Here is a 27,989-nt window from a genome sequence, read left to right on the forward strand (position 1 = left end):
TCATTATCCATTGGGGAGGTGCAAATCAAAATCACAATGAGATACTACTTCACACCAAGTAGGATGGTTATTATCAGAAAAGCAGAAAATGACAAGTATTGGCAAGGATGTGGAGAAACTGGAACCCTCATCCACTGCTGGTGGGATTGTAAAATGGTGCAGCCACTGTGGAAAACAGTTTGGCAGTTCCTCAAAAAGTTAAACACATAATTACTCTATAATCCAGCAATTCTACTCCTAGGTATATACCCAAAAGACTTGAAAGCATGGACTCAAACAGAGACTTATACACCAGTGTTCATTGCAGCACTATTCACAATAGCCAAAAGGTGGAAACAAACTTAGCGTCCATCAACAGATTAATGGATAAGTAAAATGTGGTATACACATGCAATGAAATATTATTCAGCCATAAAGAGAATTAAAAGTTCTAATGGATGCTATGACATGAATGAACCTTGAAATCATTATACTGAGTGAAATAAGTCAGACACAAAAGGACAAATATTGTATGATCCAACTTATAAAATATCTAGAATATGCAAATGCGTACAGACCAAAGTTTATCTGTGTTTACCAGGGGCAGGCAGGAGGGGGGTTGGTGGGGTATTGCTTAAGGAATGCAGAGGTTTTGTTTGGGGTGATGAAAAAAAAATTGGAAATAAATAGTGGTGATGGTTGCACAACATGGTGAATATAATTAGTGTCACTGAATTGTACATTTAAAAATGGTTGAAATGTTTTTGTTACATGTATTCCAAACCAAACCAAACCAAACCCATTGCTGTCGAGTTGATTCTGATTCATGGCGACCCTATAGGACAGAGTAGAACTGCTTATAGGGTTTCCAAGGCTGAAATTTTTATGGAAGTAGACAGCCACATCTTTCTCCCTCAGAGTGGCTGGTGGGTTGGAACTGCTGACCTTTCACTTAGCAGCCAAGCACTTAGCCACTGTACCACCAAGGCTCCTTGTTGCATATATTACACCACAATAATTTTTATTAAGTATACTGGTTTGGCAATATCATTATCTTACTTATCAACCATATAACCTTGGAAAGCTATTTAACCTCTCTACAATGTTTATTATTTTCTATTCTGGAAAATGAAAACAGTAATATCCACTTGTGATGTGATGCGGAATGACATCAAGGACATCATACATGAAGAAAGCAAGAAGTCATTAAAAAGACAGGAAAGAAAGAAAAGATGACCAAAATGGATGTCATAAGAGACTCTGAAACTTGCTCTTGAACGTCGAGTAGCTAAAGCAAAAGGAAAAAGTGATGAAGTGAAAGGGCTGAACAGAAGATTTCAAAGGGCGGCTCGAGAAGACAAAGTAAAGTATTATAACGGCATGTGCAAAGACCTGGAGATAGAAAACCAAAAAGAAAGAACACGCTTGGCATTTCTCACCCTGAAAGAAATGAAGAAAAAATTCAAGCCTCGAGTTGCAATATTAAAGGATTCTACGGGGAAAAATATTAAATGACACAGGAAGCATCAAAAGAAGATGGAAGGAATACACAGAGTCACTATACCAAAAATAATTGGTTGACATTCAACCATTTCAGGAGGTACCAAATGATCAGGAACCGATGGTACTGAAGGACGAGGTTCAAGCTGCACTGAAGGCACTGGCAAAAACTAAGTCTCCAGGAATTGATGGAATATCAATTGAGATGTTTCAACAAACAGATGCAGCGCTAGAAGTGCTCACTCGTCTATGCCAAGAAATTTGGAAGACAGCTACCTGGCCAACAGGCGAGAAGAGATCCATATTTATGCCCATTCCGAAGATAAGTGATCCAACCGAATGGGGAAATTATAGAACAATATCATTAATACCACATGCAAATAAAGTTTTGCTGAAGATCATTCATAAGTGGCTGCAGCAGTACATTGACAGGGAACTGCCAGAAATACAAGTCAGATTCAGAAGAGAACGTGGAACCAGGGATATCTCTGCTGATGTCAGATGGATCCTAGCTGAAAGCAGAGAATACCAGAAAGATGTTTACCTGTGTCTTATTGACTATGCAAAGGCATTCAACTGTGGATCATAACAAATTATGGATAACACTTTGAAGGATGGGAATTCCAGAACACTGAATTGTGCTCATGAGGAACCTGTACAGACGAAGGGGCAGTTGTTCGGACAGAACAAGGGGATACTGATTGGTTTCAAGTCAGGAAAGTGTGTCAGGGTCGTATCCTTTCACCATACCTATTCAATCTGTATGCTGAGAAATAATCCGAGAAGCTGGACTATATGAAGAAGAACAGGGCATCAGGATTGGAGGAAGACTCATTAACCACCTGCTTTATGGAGATGACACAACCTTGCTAGCTGAAAGTGAAGAGGACTTGAAGCACTTGTTGATGAAGATCAAAGAACACAGCCTTCAGTATGAATTACGCCTCAACATAAAGCAAACAAAATCCACACAACTGGACCAATAAGCCACATCATGATAAACAGAGAAAATATTGAAGTTGTCAAGGATTTCATTTTACCTGGATCCACAATCAACACCCATGGAAGCGGCAGTCAAGAAATCAAGATGCATTCCATTGGACAAATCTACTGCAAAAGACTTCTTAAAGTGTTAAAAAGCAAAGATGTCACCTGAAAGACTAAGGTGTGCCTGACCCAAGCCATGCTGTTTTCAATCACCTCGTATGCATGCGAGAGCTGGGTGATGATGCATAAGGAAGACTGAAGAAGAATTGATACCTTCAAATTGTGGTGTTGGCAAAGAATATTGAATATACCATGGACTACCAAAAGAACAAACAAATCTGTCTTGGAAGAAGTACAAACAGAATGCGCTCCTTAGAAGCAAGGACGGCAAGACTACATCTCACATACTTTGAGCGTGTTATCAGGAGGGATCAGTCCCTGGAGAAGGACATCATGCTTGGTAAAGTACAGGTCAGCGGAAAAGAGGAAGATCCTCAATGAGATGGATTGACACAGTGGCTGCAACAATGGGCTCAAGCGTAATGATTGTGAGGATGGTACAGGGCCAGGCAGTGTTTCATTCTGTTGTACATAGGGTCGCTATGAGTTGAAACGGGATCGATGGCACCTAACAACAACAACAACAAAATATTTAACTTGGAGACATTGTGAGGATTAAATGCGAGCAGCTAATGTAAAAAGTACTTAGCAGCCTTAATCTTTTTTTTAATAATTATTAGTTATTATTGGTTGCAATGACTTAGAAGCACTTTAGGATCTTGAAGCATCTCAGAAACACTGCCATGAAAACCTTTTATTCTTGTTCTGCTTTTCATAAATGGTTCAACCAGTGTTTAGGGTATTCTGTAATCGTCCATCTTTTCACTTTTAATTATTTTAACTGGGCCCTCCTCCTTCTCCCTGGGTTGAAGCTTAAAAATTGTAGTTCTGATTCTCATTATGCTACTCGATACTTTACTAAGGAAGACACAGCTATTTAAATTAAACTGTATGAAGATTTGAATTGACACAGAGCTACTTGGCCATTCAAACTAATAAAACATCGTAATTAAATCTTTATTATGACATAAGGATATAAGGAATATATCAAGCCATATTTTTATGAAAAAAATATTTGATGACAAAATTTATTAGCTGCTATCCCACAAATGTTCACAGGGAACCTTTTTTACTCTTCGGGTAGGAATACGGTAAACATAAAGAATCCAACAGAATATGGAGAAATCACAGCCAAAAAGCACAGAAAGGCTAGTTAAGGAAAACAGTCCATATTTATTTTCTTAATGTTTCTATTTCTCAAAGAAATACACGTGCATTGTCAAGAGTTCCTCAAAATAATAGAAGGCTCCTGCCCGCCCTTCCTACCCACATTCCGACTCCTCTGAGGCTGAAACTTAGAACAGGATTATATGTATTTTTCCTAGCTACTAACTTTCATTTCTAAATGACATCATAGTTATATAGTTATTCATTGATTTTTTCCATTTTAGACATTATCTGGTAATCTCCTGACATAGAAGATGAGAATTTAGCTCTCTTACATCCTCTCCATACACATTCTATTTTATCACTCACCCATTGCTGTCGAGTTGATTCCAACTCATAGTGAGTTGGAATTCCAACTGGTGGATTCGAACTGCCAACCTTTTGGTTAGCAGCCGTAGCTCTTAAACACCTCACCACCAGTGACAGTATTTATTTGGGTAAGTCAATATTCATTGAGCAATACCGTGTGCAATGATTACCACCTCCTTTGACTGTGTTCTTAACCCCTACCACCACCTCAGAGTTAACAATTGCCTTTTCTTTTTTTTTGCTGCTTGGTTTTATGTGTGTCTATAACAAATTCTTTGTATGTGCCAAACTCTTTGACAGACCTGTAAAACTCCTCTACTTAGAGCCAAACACATCAAGTGATTTTTCAGTTTCCATGTTTTCCCTTTGGCAACACTGGTAACATCCCAACTGTAGCTCTGTTCCAGTAGTAACTGTCTTCAAGGCCTGATGCCCAGTTGTCACCATGAGCTTTTCTTTCCCACCACTCTGCAAGTTTCCTGTGACTCCAACTGTATTGGAGCCCCAGGTTATTTGATTCCATATTTTCCTATTTCTTGGTTAATTCCCTCTTTAAATATACCAAAAGAAGTTTTAATATCTAAAGATAATTGATATTAAATTATCTTGCATATCTCAAGATAATTTCTATGCTCTCTAACTTGATTGATAATTTTGGCTGCCATCAAATTCCAGTTGAGAAATAATTTTCTCTGTAAATTTTGAAGGGCTTGATCCATTGTTTTGTAGCATCCTAAGTTGCTATGAAAAGTTCAGTGTTAACCTGTGTGGGACATGTTGTATATCCTCCCACCCCCTTCCCTGAATCTTTTAAAATCTCTTCTTTATTCTTTTTCCATCCAGTTTGATGGTTTAAAAAAAAAAAAAAAACAGTTGCCATCGAGTTGTTTCTGACTCATGGCAACCCCACATGTTTCAGAGTAGAAATGTGTTTTATAGGGTTTTCAATACCTATCATCTTTTGGATCAAACCACCAACCTTTCACTTAGTAGCCAAATGCTTAACTGTTTGCACCATGCAGGGATTCCTAAACATGATGGTAGGACCCTTAAATCTGGTAATTCGTCTTTCACTTGTGAAAAATATTCTTCATAATTTTCCCGTTTATTTACTTTGTTCTCTTTTATTGGGACTCTGAGTACTAGACAGAAGTTGGGCTTCCTTTAATTATTTTAGTCTTTTCTCTTTTTATCAATCTCATTTTCTTTTGGTTGAACTTTCAGGGACGTATCCTCAATTTAATATTCTAATTCTTTTATTAATTTTTTTCTATTTCTGCTGTTGTATTTTTAATTTCTACAAGCTCTTTTCTGTTTTCCGAAGGTTCCTTTAAACTATACTCTGCTTTTATTTCATACACTTAATTGTTTTCCTCTCTGACAAGATTAATTGTAGATTTGGGCATTTGGGAATACTGATTCCAGTATTATCTTTTTCTTCGAAGTTCCATTTCCCTATTTGTTTATTTTGTTCTGATCACTGCCTGTCACATCAAATGCTTTCCTTAAATGTCTTTTGATGACAATTCTTATTTAAGAGTCACCCTAAAAAGCTTACTGGAAACTGAGTGTGAGAGGAGGCTTGCCAGTTGGTGGGATTTGCTGTAGGGTCACAAGGCAGTATAACTGCTTTTTCATTGCAGAGGGTACCCCTCCAAATGTCACTATCTCTGTTTTTGTTTTTTCCTCCCTCTTGAGTCTAATGACAACCAATGATCCTCCTTCAATCTCCTGCTTTGTAAGTGAGTATGGCTGCCAGTGTTTTGGAGTGAGTTGAGGAAAATGCCGGGGGTGCGGTGCGGGGTGGGTTTCACCATTCAGCATGTAAGCTTCCCGGTAGTAATCCTGCTATTTTTGGTGAGGTACCTCATCTCTGCCCACCAAATCCCCTTAAAAAAATCCCCTTAGATGCTCCTTATTGGTTCCAGGAATCCATCCCCCTACATGCTATGCTTCTAACAACTCTCAACCTGAAGCCCTCTTCAGAGGCCTACTTTTGGGGTACTAGAGCCACTTAGGCAGCATGCCAAGAGAGCTAGAAGTACCAACAGAGCTGGAAGTAACTACAATTTACAACTTATCCCAGCTGTAGCTAATTACCGGTGCAAGAGTATGTCTCTGGTCAGAACAAACTCTGAGATGTAATTTACACTCCAGACCTCCCACACAGGATGAGACAGAGGTGGGGCTTTGCCTAAAATTGCACCCTTGCTTGGCTTCTTCTCCTTTGCTGCTTCCCCCACTCCCTTATTGGTTTCTCCCGGAAGCAGTTCCTTAAAAAAATCACACATGAATTCCCATCTCAGGGTCAGCTTTTGAAGAACCTGGACTAAGGCCACCATCAGAATGACTGGATTTGGGGAAAAAATACGGGAGTCTAAGCACTCTTTATCAAACTTGCAATTTCTATTCTCAGTCCTGATCCACACTCTCTGCCACCAGGGGTATTTGGAACTTCCAAATACTAACCCTTTTTAGTGTTCCAGGAAGTTGAGACTCACAGGCTTCTTAAAGTTTGGGACAAATATGGACTACTTCCCTTTCCTGTCATTTTCATTCAAGTTTAAGTAAGATTTCACAAACATCTTGAGCTTGATAAGGTTGAATTCAGGCTATTACAAACACCTTGAGAATACAAGCTCACTCTCCTCTTGGCAGTATGTACTTTAGCATAAAACATGTAGAGTACTCGATTTAAATCTATAGAAGTTACATTAAAAAACTCTGTAGTCAGACAAATGTGGGTTCAACTCCTTTACCATCTATGTAATAGCAGGCAAGTTACTGAACCTCTCTAAGTCACACTTCTCTCACCTGCAAAATGGAGGTAGCATGCTTATTACATGCCTGACACATAGTAAGTCCTATCCTTTGGATTATTTCCTGGTAGAGATGATAATTTTGTCATACTACCTCCACATGCCCTCACCTCATTCCCACATTTCAGAGATGCTTGGCCAAGGTAAGGGTATAGCCTAAGGCAGCAATTCTTAAACCCCTTATAGTCCCTAGACCCTCATCATCATCATCACTACCTGGGAACTTGTTAGATATGAACATTCTCAGGCCCCACCCTAGACTTCCTGACTCACAAGCTGTGGAGGTGAGGCCCGAAACCTGTGTTTTAACAAGGCTTCCAGGGGATTCTGATGTGTTCAAGTTTGAGAGCAACTGGCCTAAGGCCACAGATCAGAGAAAAATACAAATAACAGACTCACACAGAGACTAAAGCCAAGACCTAGACCCAGTTAGTGTGGTATCGAGGTTCTTATGCAGAACTAACGAATATACAGGACACCACACTGATTAGGAATAGGGGAAGTCATAATTATAATTGTAGTTTGTTATTAGAGTAGTGTAGTTGTAAATATTAAGAGCATTATGTTATAAATGAATATAAATAGGAGCTAAAGAGTAAAATGTAGATTTAAATTTGTAAAATCGACAGTGAGTGTTTATCACATAGTATTGAAATACAAATGGGAAAGTGTTTTAACATTAAAAAAAAATTCCCAGACCCAGAAGCTGAAGAAACACTTGAAGGGCTCCTTAATTGTATTAATCCTTCTCCGAAACAAGCTACCAAATGTACAACTTCTGGAACATTTACTGAGGAAAACTCATTTGAAGTTGTCACTTTGCCAGAGTCACAACTATTGAAAGTTTTCTCAAAATCTGAATGAGTGTAAATCAAGCAAATGATCTTTAAAAACCAAAAACACAAACACTTGGGTTTGGATAGGAGCAGAGAAATTAAGAGCAAGATAGAGCTCCTTGGATTCACCACTTGGAACGCGAGTATGTGGGGGGAGGGGCAGAGAAAGAAACAACCCTTCCAACAACATCTGCATAGCAATTCAGTCATTTAAAGTCAATCAGGTGATTTACTTCAAGGAGTACAAAGCAGAGACACAGAGAAGCCAATTTCTGGGTTAATTAAGTTCACAAGTAGCCAACAATTTGAAAAAGAGAAAAGCCCTTTCCCTGAAGGAAGTAAAGTGCAGAGGGTAACACACAGGCTTGTGTTACATGGGTAATGCCCAGCCACTCAATTTACTTTGACACATATCTTTCTGGACAGCTCAGCTTAATCTCCTGCATGGCAGAGTCATGGCTATTTCCCTTGTGCCCTTTATGGCCTCTGTGTGAAAATCTGAAAGCATTGCTGCTGTGATCAGGGACACAACAGCTCTGAATACAACCATGGGGACTGCTGACAGACTGGCTGACCGTCGAAAAGCACACTTATATTATTTAGCCAGCAAGTCTCACTTTACATTAATGATACTAATACTCAATAGTAAAACACACCAACTCAATACCATTTACAATAGCCCCCAAGAAGATAAAATACGTAGGAATAAATCTAACCAGAGATGTAAAAGACCTATACAAAGAAAAATACAAGACACTACTGCAAGAAACCAAAAGAGACCTACATAAGTGGAAAAACATACCTTGCTTATGGATAGGAAGACTCAACATTGTGAAAATGTCTATTCTACTCAAAGCGATCTATAGATACAATGCAATCCTGATTCAAATTCCAATGGAATATTTTCTATGACATGGAGAAACAAATCACCAACTTCAAATGGAAAAGGAAGAGGCCCCGGAAAAGTAAAGCATTACTAAAGAAGAACAAAGTCGAAGGCCTCACACTACCTGATTTTAGAACCTATTATACCGCCACAGTAGTCAAAACAGCCTGGTACTGGTACAACAGATACATAGGCCAATGGAACAGAATTGAGAATCCAGATGTAAATTCATCCATTTATGAGCAGCTGATATTTGACAAAGGCCCAAAGTCCGTTAATTGGGGAAATGACAGTCTCTTTAACAAACGGTGCTGAGATAACCGGTTATCCATCTGCAGAAAAATGAAACAAGACCCATACCTCACACCATGCACAAAAACTAACTCAAAATGGATCAAAAACCTAAAATGATAAAGATCGTGGAAGAAAAAGTAGGGAAAACACTAGGAGCCGTAATACATGGCATGAATGGCATACAAAACATTACTAACAAAGCACAAACACCAGAAGAGAAACTAGATAACTGGGAGCTCCTAAAAATCAAACAATTATGCTCGTCACAAGACTTCACCAAAAGAGTAAAAAGGGAATCTACAAACTGGGAAAAAATTTTGGCTACCACAAATCCGATCAGCGTCTAATCTCTAAAATCTATAAGATACTGTAAAACCTCATCAACAAAAAGAGAAATAACCCAATTAAAAAGTGGGCAAAGGATGTGAACACGCACTTCACCAAAGAAGACATTCAGGCAGCTAACAGATACATGAGGAAATGCTCACAATCATTAGCCATTAAAAAAAGCCATTAGAGAAACGCAAATCAAAACTACAATAAGATATCATCTCACCCCAACGAGCCTAGCGTTAATCCAAAAAAAAACACAAAGTAATAAATGTTGGAGAGGTTGTGGAGAGACTGGAACACTTATACACTGCTGGTGGGAATGTAAAATGGTAAAACTACTTTGGAAATCCATTTGGCACTTCCTTAAAAAGCTAGAAATAGAAGTATCATACGGTCCAGCAATCCCACACCTTGGAGCACATCCTAGAGAAATAAGAGCCCTCACACGAATAGATATATGCACACCCATGTTCACTGCAGCACTATTTACAATAGCAAAAAGATGGAAACAACCTAGATGCCCATCAACAGATGAATGGATAATGAATGGATAAACAAATTATCATATACTCACACAACGGAGTACTACAGAATGATAAAGAACATCGATGAATCCGTGAAACATCTCATAACATGGATGAATCTGGAAGGCATTATACTGAGGGACATTAAAAAAAGAAACACAAAAGGACAAATATTGAATGAGACCGCTATTATAAGAACTCAAGAATAGGTTTAAACACAGAAGAAAACGTTCTTTGATGGTTATGAGGATGGGGAAGGAGGGAGAGGGGTATTCACTAACTAGATATTCCCAAAAACCAAAACCAAACTCCCCGCCGTGGAGTCGATTGGGACTCATTGCAACCCTATAGGACAGAGTAGAACTGCCCCATAGAGGTTCCAAAGAGCACCTGGTGGATTCGTACTGCCGACCTTTTGGTTAGCAGCCATAGTTCTTAATCACTATGCCACCCAGGGTTTTCAACTAGATAGGAGACAAGAATTATCTTAGGTGAAGGGAAGGACAACACACAATACAGGGGAAGTCAGCACAACTGGACTAAACCAAAAGCTAAGAAGTTTCCTGAACACAACCAAACACTTTGAGGGACAGAGTAGCAGGGGCAGGGGTCTGGGAACCATGGTTTCAGGGGACAACTAGGTCAATTAGCATAACAAAGTTTGTCAAGAAAATATTCTGCATCCCACTTTGGTAAGTGGCATCTGGGGTCTTAAAAGCTGGCAAGTGGCCATCTAAGATGCATCAGTTGGTCCCAACTCACCTGGCGCAAAGGAGAATTAAGAACACCAAGGACACAAGGTAATTACAAGCCCAGGAGACAGAAACGGCCACATAAACCAGTGACTACATTAGCCTGAGACCAGAAGAACTAGATGGTGCCTGGCTACAACCAATGACTGCCCTGACAGGCAACACAACAGAGAACCCCTGAGGGAGCAGGAGAGCAGTGGGATGCAGACCCCAAATTCTCGTAAAAAGACCTGACTTAATGATCTGACTGAGACTAGAAGGACCCCAGTGGTCATGGTCCCCAAACCTTCTGTTAGCCCAAGACAGGAACCATCCCCAAGGCCAACTCTTCAGACAGGGATTGGACAGGACAATAGAATAGAAAATGATGCTGGTGAGGAGTGAGCTTCTTGGTTCAAGTAGACACTTGAGACTATGTGGGCAGCTCCTGTCTGGAGGTGAGATGAGCAGGCAGAGGGAGACAGGAGCTGGTTGAATGGACACAGGAAATACAGGGTAGAGAGGAGGAGTGTGCTGTCACATTGTAGAGAGAGAAACGAGTCACATAACAATGTGTGTCTAAGTTTTTGTATGAGAAACTGACATGAATTGTAAACTTTCACGTAAAGCACAATAAAAAAAAAGAAAAATGTAAAACTATGGCTGAGTTATACAGAGTCATTACTCTGCACCTAGGTGACCCTCTTCTAAGCACATTATAAGCACAGTCTCAGTGGATCTTCATAGCAACATAATAACCCTAAGAGGTGGGTGCAGCTTGTACTGCATTTTGTAGATGAGGAAATTAAGGCTCAGAGATGCTAAATTACTTGCCCAGAGTCACCCAGCTACTGTGATGAAGCTAAGATACAATCCCAGGGATACCTGACTCTCAAAGCTCCGCTCTTAACCATCAGGTTTTAATATCTTCGTTGAGAATCCAACCTATTTCAACAGTTTCAATTTGTAATACATGAGCAATTCTTTTTTGCTTCTCAAGGAAAGGGGAAAGCATTTAAAATAGTAAGATGATTATTTACTGAAATGGGCATGTGGACAATACTTCCATTTCTGGCTGGTCACTGAATCCTCTTCAGCCTAAAAAAAAAAAAAAAAAAAACTGTTGCGGACCAGCCGATTCTGACTCACAGCGACCCAGCAGGACAGAGTAGAACTGCCCCATAGGGTTTCCAAGGAGCGCCTGGTGGATTTTGGTTAGCAACTGAGCTCTTAACCACTGAGCTCCTCTTTAGCCTTAGATAGCTATAACATATGTTAGGGAGGTGGGTCCCTCTGAAAATCATTGTATGGGTAAAATTCAACTCATCCCCACAGTGCCTGCTTTGAGACTGGTGAAGCTTTGGTTGCCATGGACACCAGATTTCAACACACCACTGAGCACTGGGAATCCATTCCATACAAAGCAACGGAGTCAGCAGATGGCCACAGCAACAGCTAACTGCACGTAATGCTATGACCAACATTTGTTTTAACACCTCTCATTTAGATGATGTTCTCACCCATGAAGTCTGTAAGACTTTCCTTATCTGGGGAAACAGCTTCTTTACGGCCCAGGTAGCAACACTCACACTTCAACATGCCAATGTCATTTATTTGTCTGGGTTGTTGAATGGTTAAAGCTCTACAGAAAGGGAAATCTGATCTTACCCATAAAACACTTCTTTGTTCAGCTTGAAACAATGGGTCAAATGACTTTTTTTTGAAAATTCAGTTTGTCCAAGTAACTAGCACCCCAAGAATAATGGGCCTGTTAACTTGGTAGGCTTCCCTAGTAACTAAATCCATAAAGAAAATAATTAGGAAAAGATAAGCGGTACATATATATATATCAGTAATTCATAAGAACAGCACACTTTTATCAGACAAACCAAACATCCAAAGTGTTGTAGTTAATTAATGAATGTAGGTCAGAGACCAAGTTTGTAAAATTGAATCATGAAGAGAAACACTTACTTTGACACATCTTGGGCTGTTGGCCCATTTACCAAGAGACCATTACCACACGGGGAATATTAAGGCACCTCCCTGCCACGTGGAGGAAACACATCATGTATTGTGTAGGAGCCAGTCACATTATACACATCATTCATTAAATTAAATAACAGAAGGGAAATTAGCCAAGCTAGTAAGAAACTAATACAATCTATCATTTCCACACTCACAGGTCAATAAACATAGTAAAATGCCAGTAAAACAGCCTTCTTCTAAGAACACTGGGATTTTCCATTAAAGGCAAAATAAATAATTCAATACATTTAAAAGAATCTTTACTGTCCACACTTTTTTCCAGTTTATTTATTCAGTAACAAGAAAATCATGAACCATACTTTCTTCAAATGATTACAGTACAAATAAGAAGTTTGGTTTTTAGTAGAATGTATATTGTTGTTGTTGTCTGCTGTCAAGTCAATTCCGAATCATAGAAATTCTACAGGACAGTGAAACTGGCCTATAGGGTTTTCAAGGCTGTAATCTTTATGACAGCAGATCGCCAGGTCTTTTCTCCCGAGGAGCCACTGGTGGGTTTGATCTCTTGGTTAGCAGCCAAGCACTTAACCATTGTGCCACCAGGGCTCCTGGGAATGTATATTAAGAGAATATTAATAGAATAGATGAAAAGGTATAAAATAAATTATATCTAAGAATATCTGAATTACTTTGAGTAGATCTGTTAAACCATTGTGCCAGAAAAAACAAAAAGGAAAATATCTGAGCATTTCCAATGTAAATTAATTTAGAGTTGGAGGAACAGCACAACTTTATGTCACACAGGTAAAATTAATTGAATGAATTCTAAAATGGGAGTGGTACCATGCACATCAAGCTCATGTTTTCTATCTGATATGGGAATTTTTTTTTATGGGAATGGTGTCGTAAGATGTCCTTCTTGTATGACGGTGAAATAATTTAAAAACTGCTAGAATATAGTCTATTTGGGCCTTTAAGGAAATTCTAGAAACCTTAATTATACAGTGGAAAGTTACATTTATTAGGAAAAAGAAATCCATACATTCGTTCATTTATTTAACAGATGTTAAACCTTCAAGACAATGTGTTATCGGGGAATCTTTCCTTCAGCATAAAACTATGAACTGGAAAGTTGAAATTCTGGCATCTTTGGAAAAAGTCATTTTCAGTCAAAGGATGAAAGATGAAAATCATAACGTTTGGGGGATCAGTAAATTTGTTGACAAACAATTCCATAAAACTAAATAGCAGTTTTTTCAACTGTACTGAAGTCTAATCAATGGACCAGCAGCATTTGATTCACCTGGCAGCTTGTTAGAAATGCAGAATCTTGGGCCCCACTTCAGGACCACTGAACCAAAACCTGCTTTTTAACAAGATCTCAAGGGGATTCATACACATTGAAAAGTATGAGGAGCCCTAGTTGAAAGCACAGACTTGACCATCAGTCAGTAGATGGAACCCCATCTCTGTCACTGACTAGCTGTATGACCTTGAACAAGCTCCTCAAACTCTCTGTGCCTCAGTTTTCTCATTGGCTATGATACGGTAATTGCTCCTATACCATAAGGTTGCTGTTAGTATTAAGTGATGCAGTACATACATAGTGCTAACCACAGTTAATGACAAGTGATCAGTCAGAGTTAGCTCTTGTTGTTGTTAGGTGCCATCGAGTTGGTTTCCACTCATAGCAATCCTATATACAACAGAATGAAACACTGCCCAGTCCTGTGACATTCTCACAATCACTGCTATGTTTGAACCCACTGTTGCAGCCACTGTGTCAATCCATCTCATTGAGGGTCTTCCTCTTTTTCAATGATCATCTATTTTACCAAGCATGATGTCCTTCTCCAGGGACTGGTCCTTCCTGATAACATGTCCAAAGTACGGTAAGATGAAGTCTCATCATCTTCACTTCTAAGGAGCATTCTGCTGTACTTTTTCCAGGCCAGATTTGTTCATTCTCCTAGCAGTTCGTGGCATTGCTTCCATGGGCATTGATTATGGGTCCAAGTAAAATGAAATCCTTGATAACTTCAGTATTTTCTCCATTTATCATGATGTTACTTATTGGTCCAGTTGTGAGGATTTTTTTAAGGGTACAGTTGAAATTTATTATTTTTAATGATAATGATATTACCATTTATTGAGTGTCCCTTATGGGCAAAATATTTTACATAAATCATTAACTCTCTTGACCCTTGGCAAGGTCATTAACCTATCTATGCTTCAGTTTTTTTTTTTTTAATTTAAATTTTATTGTGCTTTAGGTGAAAGTTTCCAGCGAAAATTAGTTTCTCGTTCAAAAATTTATTTGTGACATTGGTTGCAATCCCAGCAATCTGTCAGCACTTTTCTCATTTCCCTTTCCACCCTGGGTTCCCCGTGTCCATTTGCCCAGTTTTCCCATCCCTTCCTGCCTTCTTCTCTTTCCTTTTGTACAGGTTTTCCCCATTTGGTCTCATATACTTGATTGAACTAAGAAGCACATTCCTCATGTGTGTTATTGCTTGTTTTATAGACCTGTCAAATCTTTGGTTGAAAGGTGAACTTCTGGAGTGGCTTCAGTTCGGAGTTAGCAGGGTATCCGGGGCCATTGTCACAAGGGTTCCTCTATTCTCTGTCAGGCCAGTAAGCCCAGTCTTTATTTATTTATGTTGGTGAATTTGAATTTTATTCTACATTTTTCTCCTACTCTGCCTGGGACCCTCTGTTGTGACCCCTATCAGGGTGGTCCGTGGTGATAGCTGGGCACCATCTAATTCTTCTAGGCTGGTGGAGGCTGTGGTTCTTGAGGTCCATTAGTATTTTGAACTAATATTTTCCTTGTATCCTTGGTTTTCTTCATTCTCCTTCGCTCTGGACAGGATGGGACCAATAGGTGTATCTTAGATGGCTGCTTGTAAGCTTTTAAGATCCCAGATTCTACTCGTCAAAGTAGTATGTAGAACATTTTCTTTATGAACTATGTTATTCCAACTGACCTAGATATCCCTCAAGACCATGGTCCCCAGCCCTCAGCCCCAGTAACTCGGACCCTCAGTGTCTGGATGTGTCTAGCGAGCTTCTATGACTTTGCCCTGGTCAAGGTGTGCTGGCTTCCCCTATACCGTATGTTGTAGTTCCCTTCACCAAAGATAACTTATCTACTATCTAGTTAGTGATTTCCTCTCTCCACCCTCCCCTACCTCATAACCATCAAAGATTTTTTTTCCTGTGTGTAAAGCTTTTCTTGGGTTTTTATAATAGCAGTCTCATACAATATTTGTCTTTTTGTGATTGACTTATTTCACTCAGCATAATGCTCCCAGATTCATTCATGTTGTGAGATGTTTCACGGATTCAGCATTGTTATAATTGCATAGTATTCTGTCGTATGCATGTACCATAATTTGTTTATCCATTCATCTGTTGATGAGCACTTAGGTTGTTTCCATCTTTTTTGCTTTTGTGAATAATGCTTCAATGAACATGGGTGTGCATATCTTTATTTGTGTGATGGCTCTTATTTCTCTAGGATATATAGTGGGGTGTTTTTTTTGGTTTTTTATATTCCTAGGAGTGGGATTGCTGGATCATATGGTATTTCTATTTCTAGCCTTTTAAGGAGATTGCATATGCTTTCCATAGTGGTTGTACCATTTTACACTCCCACTAGCAGTGCATAAGAGTTCCAATCTCCCTGCAACCTCACCAACATTTATTATTTTCTGCTTTTTTTTTTTTGAGTAGTGCCAATAATGTCAGGGTGAGATGGTATTTCATTGTAGTTTTGATTTGCATTTCTCTAATGGCTAATGACTGCAAGCATTTCTTCATGTGTCTGTTAGTCAACTGAATGTCTTCTTTGGTGAAGTGTTTGTTCATATCCTTTGCCCACTTTTTAACTGCATTATTTGTCTTTTTGTTGTTGAGGTGTTGAAGTATTCTATAGATTTTAGAGAGTAGACCCTTGTCAGACATGTCGTAGCCAAAAACTTTTTCTCAGTCCGTAGGTTCTCTTTTTACTCTTTTGGTGAAGTCTTTCAATGAGCATAAGTATTTAATTTTTAGGAGCTCTCAGTTATCTAGTTTATCTTTTAGTGTTTGTGTGCTGTTATGGTTTGTATTATATTTATGCCATGTATTAGGGCCCCTAGCATTGTCCCTATTTTTTATTCCATGATCTTTATCATTTTAGGTTTTATACTTAGGTCTTTGATTCATTTTGGGTTAGTTTTTGTGTCCAATGTGAGGTATGGATCCTGTTTCTTTTTTCTACAGATGGACATTCAGTTCTGCTAGCACCATTTGTTAAAAAGACTGTCTTTTCCCCATTTAATGGACTTTGGTCCTTTGTTAAAGATCATCTGACCATAGGTGGATGGATTTACATCTGGGTTCTCAATTCTGTTCTCTTTGTCTATGAATCTTTCATTGTACCAGAACCAGGCTGTTTTGCCTACCAGGGCTGTATAGTAGGCTCTGAGATCAGTTAGTGTGAGGCCTCCTATTTTGTCTTTTTTCAACAATGCCTTGCTTATTTGGGACCTCTTTCTTTTCAATATAAAGTTGGTGATTAGTTTTTTCATCTTGTTAAAGAATGCTGCAGGTATTTGAATCGGGATTACAGTGTATCTGTAGATTGTTTTGGGTAGTATTGACATTTTCACAATGCTGAGTCTTCCTATCCATAAGCATGGTATGTTTTTCCATTTATGTATATCTCTTTAGGTTTCTTACAATAGTGTTTTGTAGTTTTGTTTGTATAGGTCTTTTACGTCCCTGTTTAGATTTGTTCCTAACTATTGTATCTTTTTAGGGGCTATTATAAATGGTATTGTTTGCCTAATTTCCTTTTTTAAAGTTCTCTTTGTGTATAGGAATCCAAGTGATTTTTGTATTTTGATCTTATATCCTACTACTCTGCTAAATCTTTCCAAGTTGAGAGGATTTTTGTTTTCTTTATGTTGAAGTATAATCCATACTGAAGGGTGTACTCTTTGATCTTCATCAGTAAGTACTTCAAGTCCTCTTCTCCAGCAAGCAAGGTTGTTTCATCTGCAAATCACAGGTTGTAAACGAGTCTTCCTCCAGTCTTGTTGTCACTTCTTCTTTGTATAGTCTGGCTTCCCAGATTATTTGTTCAGCATACAGTTTGAAAAAGTATGGTGAAAGGACACAACCCTGACACACCCCTTTCCTGACTTGAAACCACACAGTATCTCCTGGTTCTGTTTGAATGACTGCCTCTTGGTGTATGTACAGGTTCCGTGTGAGCACAATTAAGTGTTCTGGAATTCCCATTCTTCACAATGTTATCCATAATTATCCACAGTTACCTCTTACCACATCCTTTTAGCAATCACAGGGTCCTGGGTCATGAGTAACAAAGGATGCAACCTGTAGCCCACAGAAGTGCCCTGCTCCCTAGCAGGTCTATAATCAGGCAATTAGGAACTGAACCAGGCTGACAAAAACCAAGCTTCCCAAGCCCTGCTGTCATTTCAAGCCAAACTTCAGAGTTTACGTAGGCAGTGGACGATACATACCTGCTAATATCAGGGATGGCACAAATCCAAGACTGAGTGAAATCTGTATGTGCATTTTATTCAGTGAGTACTGAACAGAAAGATAAAGGGCAACCACCCATCCTCATTTTCTACCCATCAGCTTGGTATATATTAAAGTCTTATGAAACCCAGTGTTGATAAGTATTGAAGAACACAGGCACACTCAAACTCTAGTGGAAGGAATGGAAATTGAGGTAACCTTGGGAAGCAATTTGATAATCTCTATCAAGGGGGAAAAAAAAAAACCCTGTAAACTTCGACCCCAAAATTGTATTTTTTAAAATTTTATCCTATGTATAGTATATATATATACATATATATGTATGTATTTGCAAAAGTAGGCAAAGATACAAATAGAAAGACATATGTATGTGTGTATGTATGTATGTGCATACATAGTGTTGCTAGTGACCAACTGATTGGTAACTAGTTACCAGTGGATTCCGACTCATGGGGCTCATATGTGCAGAGTAGAACTGCTCCATAGGGTTTTCAAGGCCGTAAACTTTTGGAAGCAGATCTCTAGGCTTTTCTTCCAAGGTGTCTCTGGGTGGCTTCAAACTGCCAACCTTTCAGCTAGTAGTTGAGCACTTAACTGTTTATGCCACCCACGGACTCCACATACATATTACATGTCCCAGCCCAGTGCCGTCGAGTCGATTCTGACTCATAGCGACCCTATAGGACAGAGAACTGCCCCACAGAGTTTCCAAGGAGCACCTGTATACATATGTATATGTATATAAATGTATTATATGTATATGTATGTGTATTCTTTATAGCACTGCTTGTGATAGAAAAACAAAAAGCTTGAATCAACCCAAATGTCCATCAATGAGGCTTAAAGTAGAGTATATCCATTAAATGGAAATGGAAATAGTGTAGAAAATGAGACAGCTCTTTATGCAGTGATGTGGAAAGATGCCCGGAGGTACATTAAACAAGAGAGAAAGCTGCAGCACAGTATGTACAATATAATCATTTGTGTAAATGGATAAAAACATAGATACTTCATTTAATGAAATAGAACATTTCTAAAAGGAAAAAGAAAAGGTTAATAACAAACACATTTGAAGAAGAGGACTCATTTTGTTTTATATCTTTCTGCATCCTTTGTTTGATTTTACCTTGTTATTATGATGACAGTAGTAATTTTTTAAAGAAAAACTAGGAAAAGATGCAAACAGTTGCTGCCATAAAATACTCTCAAAATTTTTACTAGTTTATACGTTAATTACCAGTTAATTTCTTAGCTTGTATTTAATTGACAGCTGACAGCAAAAACAAAACAGCTTACAGGTACCATGGAGAACCCGTCGTTGTTCAGTTGATTTACAGGGCAGAGCAGAGCTGCCCCATAGAGTTTCCAAGGCTATAAATCTTTATGGAATCAGACTGCCACATCTTTCCTCCGCAGAGTGGCTGGTGAGTTTGAACCACAGACCTTTCAGTTAGCAGCCAAGTGCTTAAATATTGCACCATCAAAGCTCCTTATGGGTCATAGCAGTGACTTCAAAAAGAGGAGAGAAACACTGAGAGGAGGAAAAAGGAACAGATAAAAGAGGTGGAAGGTCATGGAACAGACCTTGCCAAGGGATGCCAAAGGGCACATATTTTGGTAACCATTCAACCTCTCCCTTCTTTCTTGTCAGAAGTTGGGTCCAATGATAGAGGTTAGAAATAAAAAACACTAGCCTTCCCAGCCTCCCCTGAAAATAGCAGTTGCCAGTGACTAAGTGCTGGGGCAACGAATGCATCAGAAGGAAAAGTATTCTAGGATAGAATGTACTACATGATAAAAAGAGACACAGGAAAAAGCCTTAGACCCTCCCTTTCTACTAGGGCTATACGAGAACATGATGCTTGAAATGGCAGCAGCCATCTTGCAACCTTAAAGGGTGATGTGATTCATACACCGAGAAGGGCGGAGAAAAAGACTGGAAAAGGCTCGGGCTCTTGATGACTCTCCTGAGTTGTTGAACAGATCCTGGACTGACCTAGCTCTAGAATCCTTGTTAAGTGAGGTAATAAATGATCCCGCTATTTAGATCAGTTTTTCTCAGACATTCTGTTATTTGCAGTTCAAAAGCATCCTCACTGATAGCTGCCAATCACCTGCCTTAGGAATGTGCTCAGGATCCAATTAACAACCTTGGGTAGCACAAACGGTTAAGAGCTCAGCTGCTAACTGAAAGGTTGGCCATTCGAGTTCACCAAGAGGTGCCTCGGAAGAAAGGCCTGACCATCGACTTCTGAAAAATCAGCCATTAAAAACCCTATGGAGCACAGTTCTACTCTGACACATATGTGGTCACCATGAGTTGGAACTGACTTGATGGCAACTGGTAATAGTTTTTAAATCATGGCAAGAAGATAAACCAAACCAAACCCAGTGCCGTTGAGTTGATTCCGACTCACAGCGACTCTATAGGACAGAGTAGAAATGCCCCATAGAGTTTCCAAGGAGCACCTGGCAGATTCGAACTGCTGACCCTTTGGTTAGCAGCCATAGCACTTAACCACTACGCCACCAGGGTTTATACCTTATACTGGGTACCATTTTCTATCTGATATTCAGAATCACCTTTGGTTTTCTGTTACTAGAAGCAAAAAAGACTAACATTGATTTCATTCAGCAGCTACTGCATGCCAAGCTCTATGACAGGGACTTTATCTTGGGTTAGTTGTCATAGCAACTTCCAAACCAGTCCCATCCTACCCACCCCCACCCCCCCGCAAGTCTTTCTCATTTTAGTAAAAAGCATCACTGTCCATCCAGGAGATGAAGTTACAAACCTTGGAGCTATTGTTGATTCTTCACTTTCCCTCAGCCCCACATTCAATCCATCACCAAGCCCAGTTCTACCTCCAAAATAGAACTTGACTCTGTCCCCTTGTCTTTGTCTCCACTATGACCACCAAAGTCCAAGCTACCATCATTGCTTGCTTGGAGTTTTACAAACCTCCTAATCCAGGGGTTCTCAATCTGAGGTCCCTTGAGAGGGGTCTGTGGATAGAATTCAGAGGGTCTGTGATCTTGGCTGGAAAAATAAAATCACATCTATATTTCATGAACCTTATTTAAATAATTTAGCACAATAGGTCAAAAACAAGTTCTTACAGTGTGATTTCTTGAGATTTTAGTGCCCCATTGTTCAAGGATATCTGCCTAACAAATCCTTGAAGCTGCTTTTTTTTTTTGGCTATATCCAGGAGGATCAAGTTAAATGAAAATATTCCCTAGATAGAGTGGTTAATTTTGTCTTTGTCTCTCTACATACATGCACATATTTTTTTTTTTCATACACGAACACACACTGGCTGGATAGAGTGATTCTGTCTCTCCCTGCGTGCACACACATATTTTTTCATACATACATACATACACACACACACACACACACACACACACTACATGGACACAGTCTTTCTTTGTGCTTCCATTTGTCTCTCTCTACATACACATAAACTTTTTTTTCATACACACACACAGTACCTGAACACAGTGATTCTCTCTGTCTCTGTTTGTCACTCTCTACATACGCAGAATATTTTTTTCACCCCTGAATCTTACAAACATAAATACAATCACTAAAATCAATCGGAAGGAAGAAAATCCAGAAAAGGGATAAACTAAGCCATAAGTTAGCCCTATAAACTTCCTAGTAGCCAAAGCAGAGTGGGAAACACAGTAATGTGACACATTCGGAAGATTTTTTTAATCACTCACCAGGAAGAACACAAGTATTCTTGCCCTAAGTCTTGAGAGAAATTGTTCTTGTGTGCCCTTATAACGAAAGCATGGCTGGATACAATAACCATCATTCTAAACTACAGCCTTATAAATAAATATATCAATCTTCATAGTATGGTGACTTAGAGCATATCTTAATAGACATGGGGTTGTATTGCCTTGCTACTCAAAGCATCTTCCATTGACCAGCAGCAGCATCACCTGGGAGCTTGTTAGAAATGCAGGATCTCAGGTTTTACCCCAGATCTGCTGAATCAGAATCTGCATTTTAACGACAAAATCCCCAGGTGATTTCTACGCACGTTAAAGTTTAAGATGTACTTACTTGTCTAGTGGTTCAGCTTAATCAGGAAAAATTTGTAAGAAACTAGAATTCACTCATGTGTCCAACAAATATTTACTGAGACCTTGGCAGTGGAAAAGGATTTTGTAAACATGATGCAAACACCACCACCATAAAACAAAAGACTGATAAATTGGGTACCATTAAAAATGCGGGATGAAACAAGCCATTGAATAGACAATATTGGCAACAATGTCCTGTCCTCCCCCCCAGAAAACCTGAGTACCTAAACATGGGCCAGGCAATACCTTGACACCGGGGATAGAGTAATGAAAAAAAAAATTACTGTTATGGAACTTACATTATAATTGGGGGAGACAGACATAAACAAAATAAATAAGTAAAACAAAACTGGAAAGGAGAAAAATCCTGGGGGCAGAGTTGCAATTTTAAATAGGGTGGGCAGGAAAGGCCTCACTGAGAAGATGACAACCTGACCAAGGTGAGGGCACTTGGTATGAAGAAAACATCTAGGGGAAGAGCATCCCAAGCAGAGGAAACAGCAAGCACAAACACCCTGAGATAGGAGAATGCCTAAATAGCAAGATGGCCAGTGTGGCTGAAGTGGAGCGAGCAAGAAGTGTAGTAGGCTAACTGAGGATCTGATCATGTGGGACCCTGTCAGCCATTTTAAAGACCTTAGCTTTAATTCTGAGATGGGAAGCCCTTGAAGGGAAGGTAATAGGGAGCCACTGCAGGATGTTGAGCACAGAAATGGCACAATGAAGTGTTTTTTAAAAAAGATTGGCTTCTTAGAGGTAGATGGGATGGCTTGAGTGGGAAAATTCAGCTCAGAGTGCACGGATCCCAGTATATGGTGTTTTATTCATTCAGCTATTTATTAAGTGCCAAAAATGTGCCAAATAGTGTAGGAAGGATCTAGACGAGGGTGTAACTGCCAGAGGAAGGTGAATATAAATGACATTGGAGGGAAAGAAACCCAGGGCATAATGACAAATTATTTATAGAGAAAGAACACAAGTTTGTGATTCAATTAAATCAAGGTTTATGGATGATCTACTGAGGGCAAAGCTATAAACTGGCTAGGGCTTGGGAGTGGGGACGGTGCATAAGACTTGTCACTCTGCAGGGGCTTCCAGCCTCTGCCCTGCACTTGTCAAGCATGAACTTCTTGGACTGCCACGGCTGTGGCTGGCACTGGGACTGGCTGAACTCCTCAAGTTAACAGCTGATTTTTACCCTCTGAGCTTGCTGCCTCTCCTGGGAGCAGGGGCCAAAGCACCTCGGCTTGATTAGGACGAACAGATCTCGTTTGGCAGGAGGGCAGAAAGGAGGTCTTAATAAATGTCTTTGGAGATCAGCCTTGCAGACAGGCCCTGGGCCACCAGCTTTGGGGCAAGGCGTCCTTCTGGGCTGTGTCCATCTGTGTGACCTGGTGGGTCTTCCTCTCTTTGTCATTCCATTCTGGAGAAAAGGCCCAAAGGCATGAAAAGGGAAAGAACCAAGCTTAAGGGAAACAACAAGGGTGGGGGGTGGGGAGACAAATTTGAAAATTGCCTATTGCCAGACTGCAAGGTCTGGAGAGCAGATGCAAATACAATGCAAATGATATGTAAATCACTCTGTGGCCTAACCAGTTTTCTACAACTGGAAGGACCCTTGGGAAACTGCTAGCAGATAACAGTGACTCAGAGGCAGAGTGAACTATTTCAAGACAACTTTGTCACACAGACCTTTGCTGCTCTGCTGGCACAGTGCACATTCTTTAGTATTCTTTTTTTTTCTCACTTGAATCAATGTCACCTCTTGAAAATCAAGAAAATAACAAGTCTGCCTCTATAGAGGTTATCTAAGTTAATCACACTTTTAAAATACTCTGTGTACCTTAGATTTTTCTTCAAACGCCTCTCTCACCCAAATAAAGCCAAGTTAAATGTGTCACTTCCTCCCTAGAACAATGTTTGGCTCCAGTAGGTTCTGAATGAAAGTGCCTCTTACTACGATCCTTTTGAGGATCCTTCCCCCATTCCATAGGAACTGGCACATTCTCACCTGGTATCCAAAAGCTGCATTAAAAGTGAATGCAGGAAAAAGGAAAAAATACATATGTATTGTTGGGGAATCCAGTTCACTTCAAGAAGCCACTGGTAAGCCATTCATCAAGAGAAGCTGCCCTGCCAAGAAAGCTGTGGTCTTCATAATCATAACTAAACATGCTAAAATAAAAAGTGTACATTCTACCAATAAATCCGTTAAAAAAACAAAAACAAACAAACAAAAAAACCCATTGCAGGAGAGTCAATTCCAACTCATAGAGACCCTACAGGACAGAGTAGTACTGCCCCCATAGGGTTTCCAAGGAGCAGCTGGTGGATTCAAACTACCGACCTTTTGGTAAGCAGCCGATCTCTTAATCACTGCGTCACCAGGGCTCCATTCTACCACAATGGGGTACAATTCTTTATGCCTGTCTTTCTTAAGTCTACATTTATATACTAAAAAGGGGAACATCCCCGTCAGACGTGCATTTAATAAGAGCCATGAGATGAACTCGGTAGTAAGCACATCAGACCTACAGCTGGGCAATTATTCTAGAGGGTTGCAGAAGCAACTTACCACCACATCAGGGCATGGAAACAAGGGTAGCATAACCAGTTCCCAAAAGTTTCATTACTTTTTTAATACTCTAACATGTGAGGGGAGCCCTGGTGGAGCAGTGGTTAGGCGCTTGACTACTAAATGAAGGATCGGCTGTTCGAACCCACCAGCCACTCCAAGGGAGAGAGATGTATGTGGCAGTCTGCTTCCGTAAAGGTTACAGCCTTGGAAACCTCATGGGGCAGTTCTACTCTGCCCTATAGGGTCGCTATGAGTCGGAATCGACTTGACTGCAATGAGTTGAGTTTGGTTTGGTTGGTTTGGTTGAACATGCAAGGCTACTTCGGCTTTTGACAGCGTCAAAGGAAGGGAAATTCCTTCGTTTTCTGAGGTTTTTACCTCACGTGAAAGGGCCAGGCTGTTAGCCTCCAGAAAGCTATTGGGCAAAGAGGCATCTGGGGAGAAGCCACGTTCAGCGTACAACAGGAACAAAGCGTAAAGACTCAGAATCCCAATAAATAAGACACTGAAAAGAGGGGAAAAAACGGACAAAAGCAGGAGATAGACCTCAAGAGATCGAAGAAATGACAGCGCCAGACAAAGATTAACAAAGAGAGATGGAGAGGAACAGCAAGGGGTGGCGCTCCCGGGAGCCAGGGAGTCCCAGGAGGGGCAGACGGGCAGGGCCTGGCAGGCAGCCAGCGCACTCCCGAGGCCTGAACTGACTCTTACCTCCTGGGCGAGTTTCTGCTTGAGCACTAGCGCGGCGCACAGGTAGCCAGCGCGGCCCACGAACAGCTCGTCGGAGCCACACTCCAGGAAGGAGACTGGCGCGCAGACGGCACACAGAGCCCGGAATTTGCCGAGTGGCTGCACGTAGTCAGACCGACCCAGGGCGTGGTACACGAGCGTTGCCACAGCATACACACCCGCGCCCCCGAGCAGAAAGGCGGCGCGGGTATCGGCGTCCGGCTCACCCCACTCCTCCGCTCGGAAGCACGCGTCGATGAGGCGCTTGGCTGTGCGCAGGTAGCGCTCCCGGGCAGCGGCGAAGAGCGGACTCTGCGAGACGTGGTAGAGCATGTAGGCTACCCCAGCCACGCCGCCGTACAGTCCCCCCTGGCAGCCGCTGGCCCCAGTTGCCGCCCCCCGGGCCTCAGCGGCACCCCCGAGCGGGGGCAGCTCCTGGAGAATGCGTTCGATGGTGGCGGTGACCAAGGGCGCCACCGCTTCCTCACACTGGCCGGCCAGCAGGCTGCCCTGGTAGTCATCGAAGCGGTTGGCAAAGCAGCGCTTGGTGTCCATGCTGCCGCCCGTGCCCCTCAACGCCGAGTCGGGGACCGCGCGGGCTTGAGGGCGCGCCCTGCAGCCCGGCGCACCACCTCCCGCTCTCTGAGGCGCTCGGCTGGTGGTGGATGCGGCGAGGATGAAGCGAGGAGGGTGAGACGCGAGGTGACAAGAGGAGGCGGGCGCGAGGAGGACGCACGGAGCAGATAGACAAGTGGGGCACCGGTTGTCGCGAGGCTCCCGAATGGCCCGGGTGAGCGTGGGTGATGCGCGTCGTGTGCCCCCCTCCCGGAGGCCGCGCCCTCACCGAACCTGCTCCCTCCCGCTCCGCCGCAGCTTGGCCGCCTCTCCAAGGGGCCGAGGTGATCTCTGGCAGGACCCACGCGGAGCCCGCGCCACTCCTCCCGCTCCGCCCCCAGCTCCTCCCCTCACGGCTGAAGGCCGGGGACGCGGTGGACACAGAGCTGAAAGGTTGAAGCTGGGCACACACACACCTGGAAGTGGAGGTGACCACCTCGAGTCCCTTGTATACTCAAAGTGTGGTCCTCCGTTGGCAGCATCAACATCACCTCCACTTGCTGTTCCTCTTCATTTCCTTTGGCTTATCTTTGTCTGAGGTTGTCATTTCTTCAGTCTCTTGAGGTCTATCTCCAGCTTTTGCCTGTCTTTCACCCTCTCCTTTCAGTGCCCCATTTACTGCAATTCTGAGTCTTTGCGCGTCGTTTGTTAAAATGCTTCACCCCAGACCTACTGAATCAAAATTTGTATATTTAACAAGATTTCCATGTGATTATACACATTAAAGTTTGAGAAACCCCTGAACTAGGCTAGAGTAGCAGAAGAAAACTGGGTGCCCTCCCCCGAAGTTTATTACCTTTGGTCACTTTGGAGTTCTTATTCTGAATGTTTCAATCCCCAAGGCTGAGGGGTTTGAATACATACCGCTTCATGCATTAATTAAAACAGTGAAGTGCCCTATATGGAAACATTTTCTTGGCTTTGGTTGTGGCATTGATTTTCTTGGAGCATACAGAATTTAAAACACAAAGTACCACAAGGGAGTGGAGGGTCCTCTTTCTCCTACTCTACAACTCCACCCCCTACATATGCATAGTAACTCTGTTGCCTTTGAGTTGATTCTGACTCATAGCAACGCTATAGGACAGAGTAGAACTGCCCCATAGAGTTTCCAAGGAGCGCCTGGTGGATTTGAACTGCCGACCTTTAGGTTAGCAGCCATAGCACTTAACCACTAAGCCACCAGGGTTTCCTATGCATAGTTAAAAAAAAAATACATTGCCGTCAAGTCGATTCCGACTCATAGCCACCCTATAGGATAAGAGCCCAATAAATATCTTGAGGTCATTGACTAGTTACCGTCAGGGTAAACTCTGTATGAGAATTTAATCAAGCTTTTCGAACACTTCCTGCATCCTAAACTTCCTCTTTTCCTCCCTCCCTCCATCCATCCCTTCCTTCCCAGATTTATTGCCTCCTGCTTTTCTTCCCTGGTCATTATTGAGGGTGTCCTATATGTGCTGGACCCTGGCAATTGATGGATGAACAAAATAGACATAGTTCTAGATCTCTCGGAGCTTACAGTCCAGTGGAAGAGACAGAAAATGAACAATTACAAAAACCAGTTGCCTTTCCTGTGCTCAGCTGTTTTAAAATAATTCTTTTCCAAAGTGTTGACCAGTGAAGGCTGAAGAGGTATTTGCATTTTGGTAGGGACTGTACAAGACACAAAAGAATAAGTCATTCATGGAAGAGTTTCTGACACTGGGGGGGAGGGTGGAGGGCAGGGGACAGCAACTACTCCACTTATTTTGTTTGGAGGTATTTTATTTTCTGAAAAGTGTTCATTTTTACAGATTAGGAAGCAGGGATTAATTAGTCTGACCCTCTGTCCTTGCTTGACACATTCTGGGAAAGGAACTCAGTTTGCCAAGATGATTGCCAGGACTGACACATCCACATAAGTTCAAGGATGGTACGGCCACCTTCCTTCTATAAC

At 41.2% G+C, this 27,989-nt stretch overlaps 1 protein-coding gene across 1 annotated transcript in view; it reads right to left on the reverse strand.

Annotated features, from left to right (window-relative positions):
• LANCL3 (LanC like family member 3) overlaps positions 1 to 26,339 on the reverse strand; it is a 137,864-nt gene extending 111,525 nt beyond the window's left edge. Inside the window, exon 1 of the mRNA XM_049871332.1 lies at positions 25,418 to 26,339. Coding sequence (XP_049727289.1) covers positions 25,418 to 25,990 — 573 coding nt within the window. The 5' untranslated portion in view covers positions 25,991 to 26,339. The remainder of the gene's footprint in view (positions 1 to 25,417) is intronic.
• Positions 26,340 to 27,989: the final 1,650 nt, after the last annotated feature.

Source organism: Elephas maximus, chromosome X (assembly GCF_024166365.1).
Source record: "Elephas maximus indicus isolate mEleMax1 chromosome X, mEleMax1 primary haplotype, whole genome shotgun sequence".
Classification (NCBI taxonomy): domain Eukaryota; kingdom Metazoa; phylum Chordata; class Mammalia; order Proboscidea; family Elephantidae; genus Elephas; species Elephas maximus.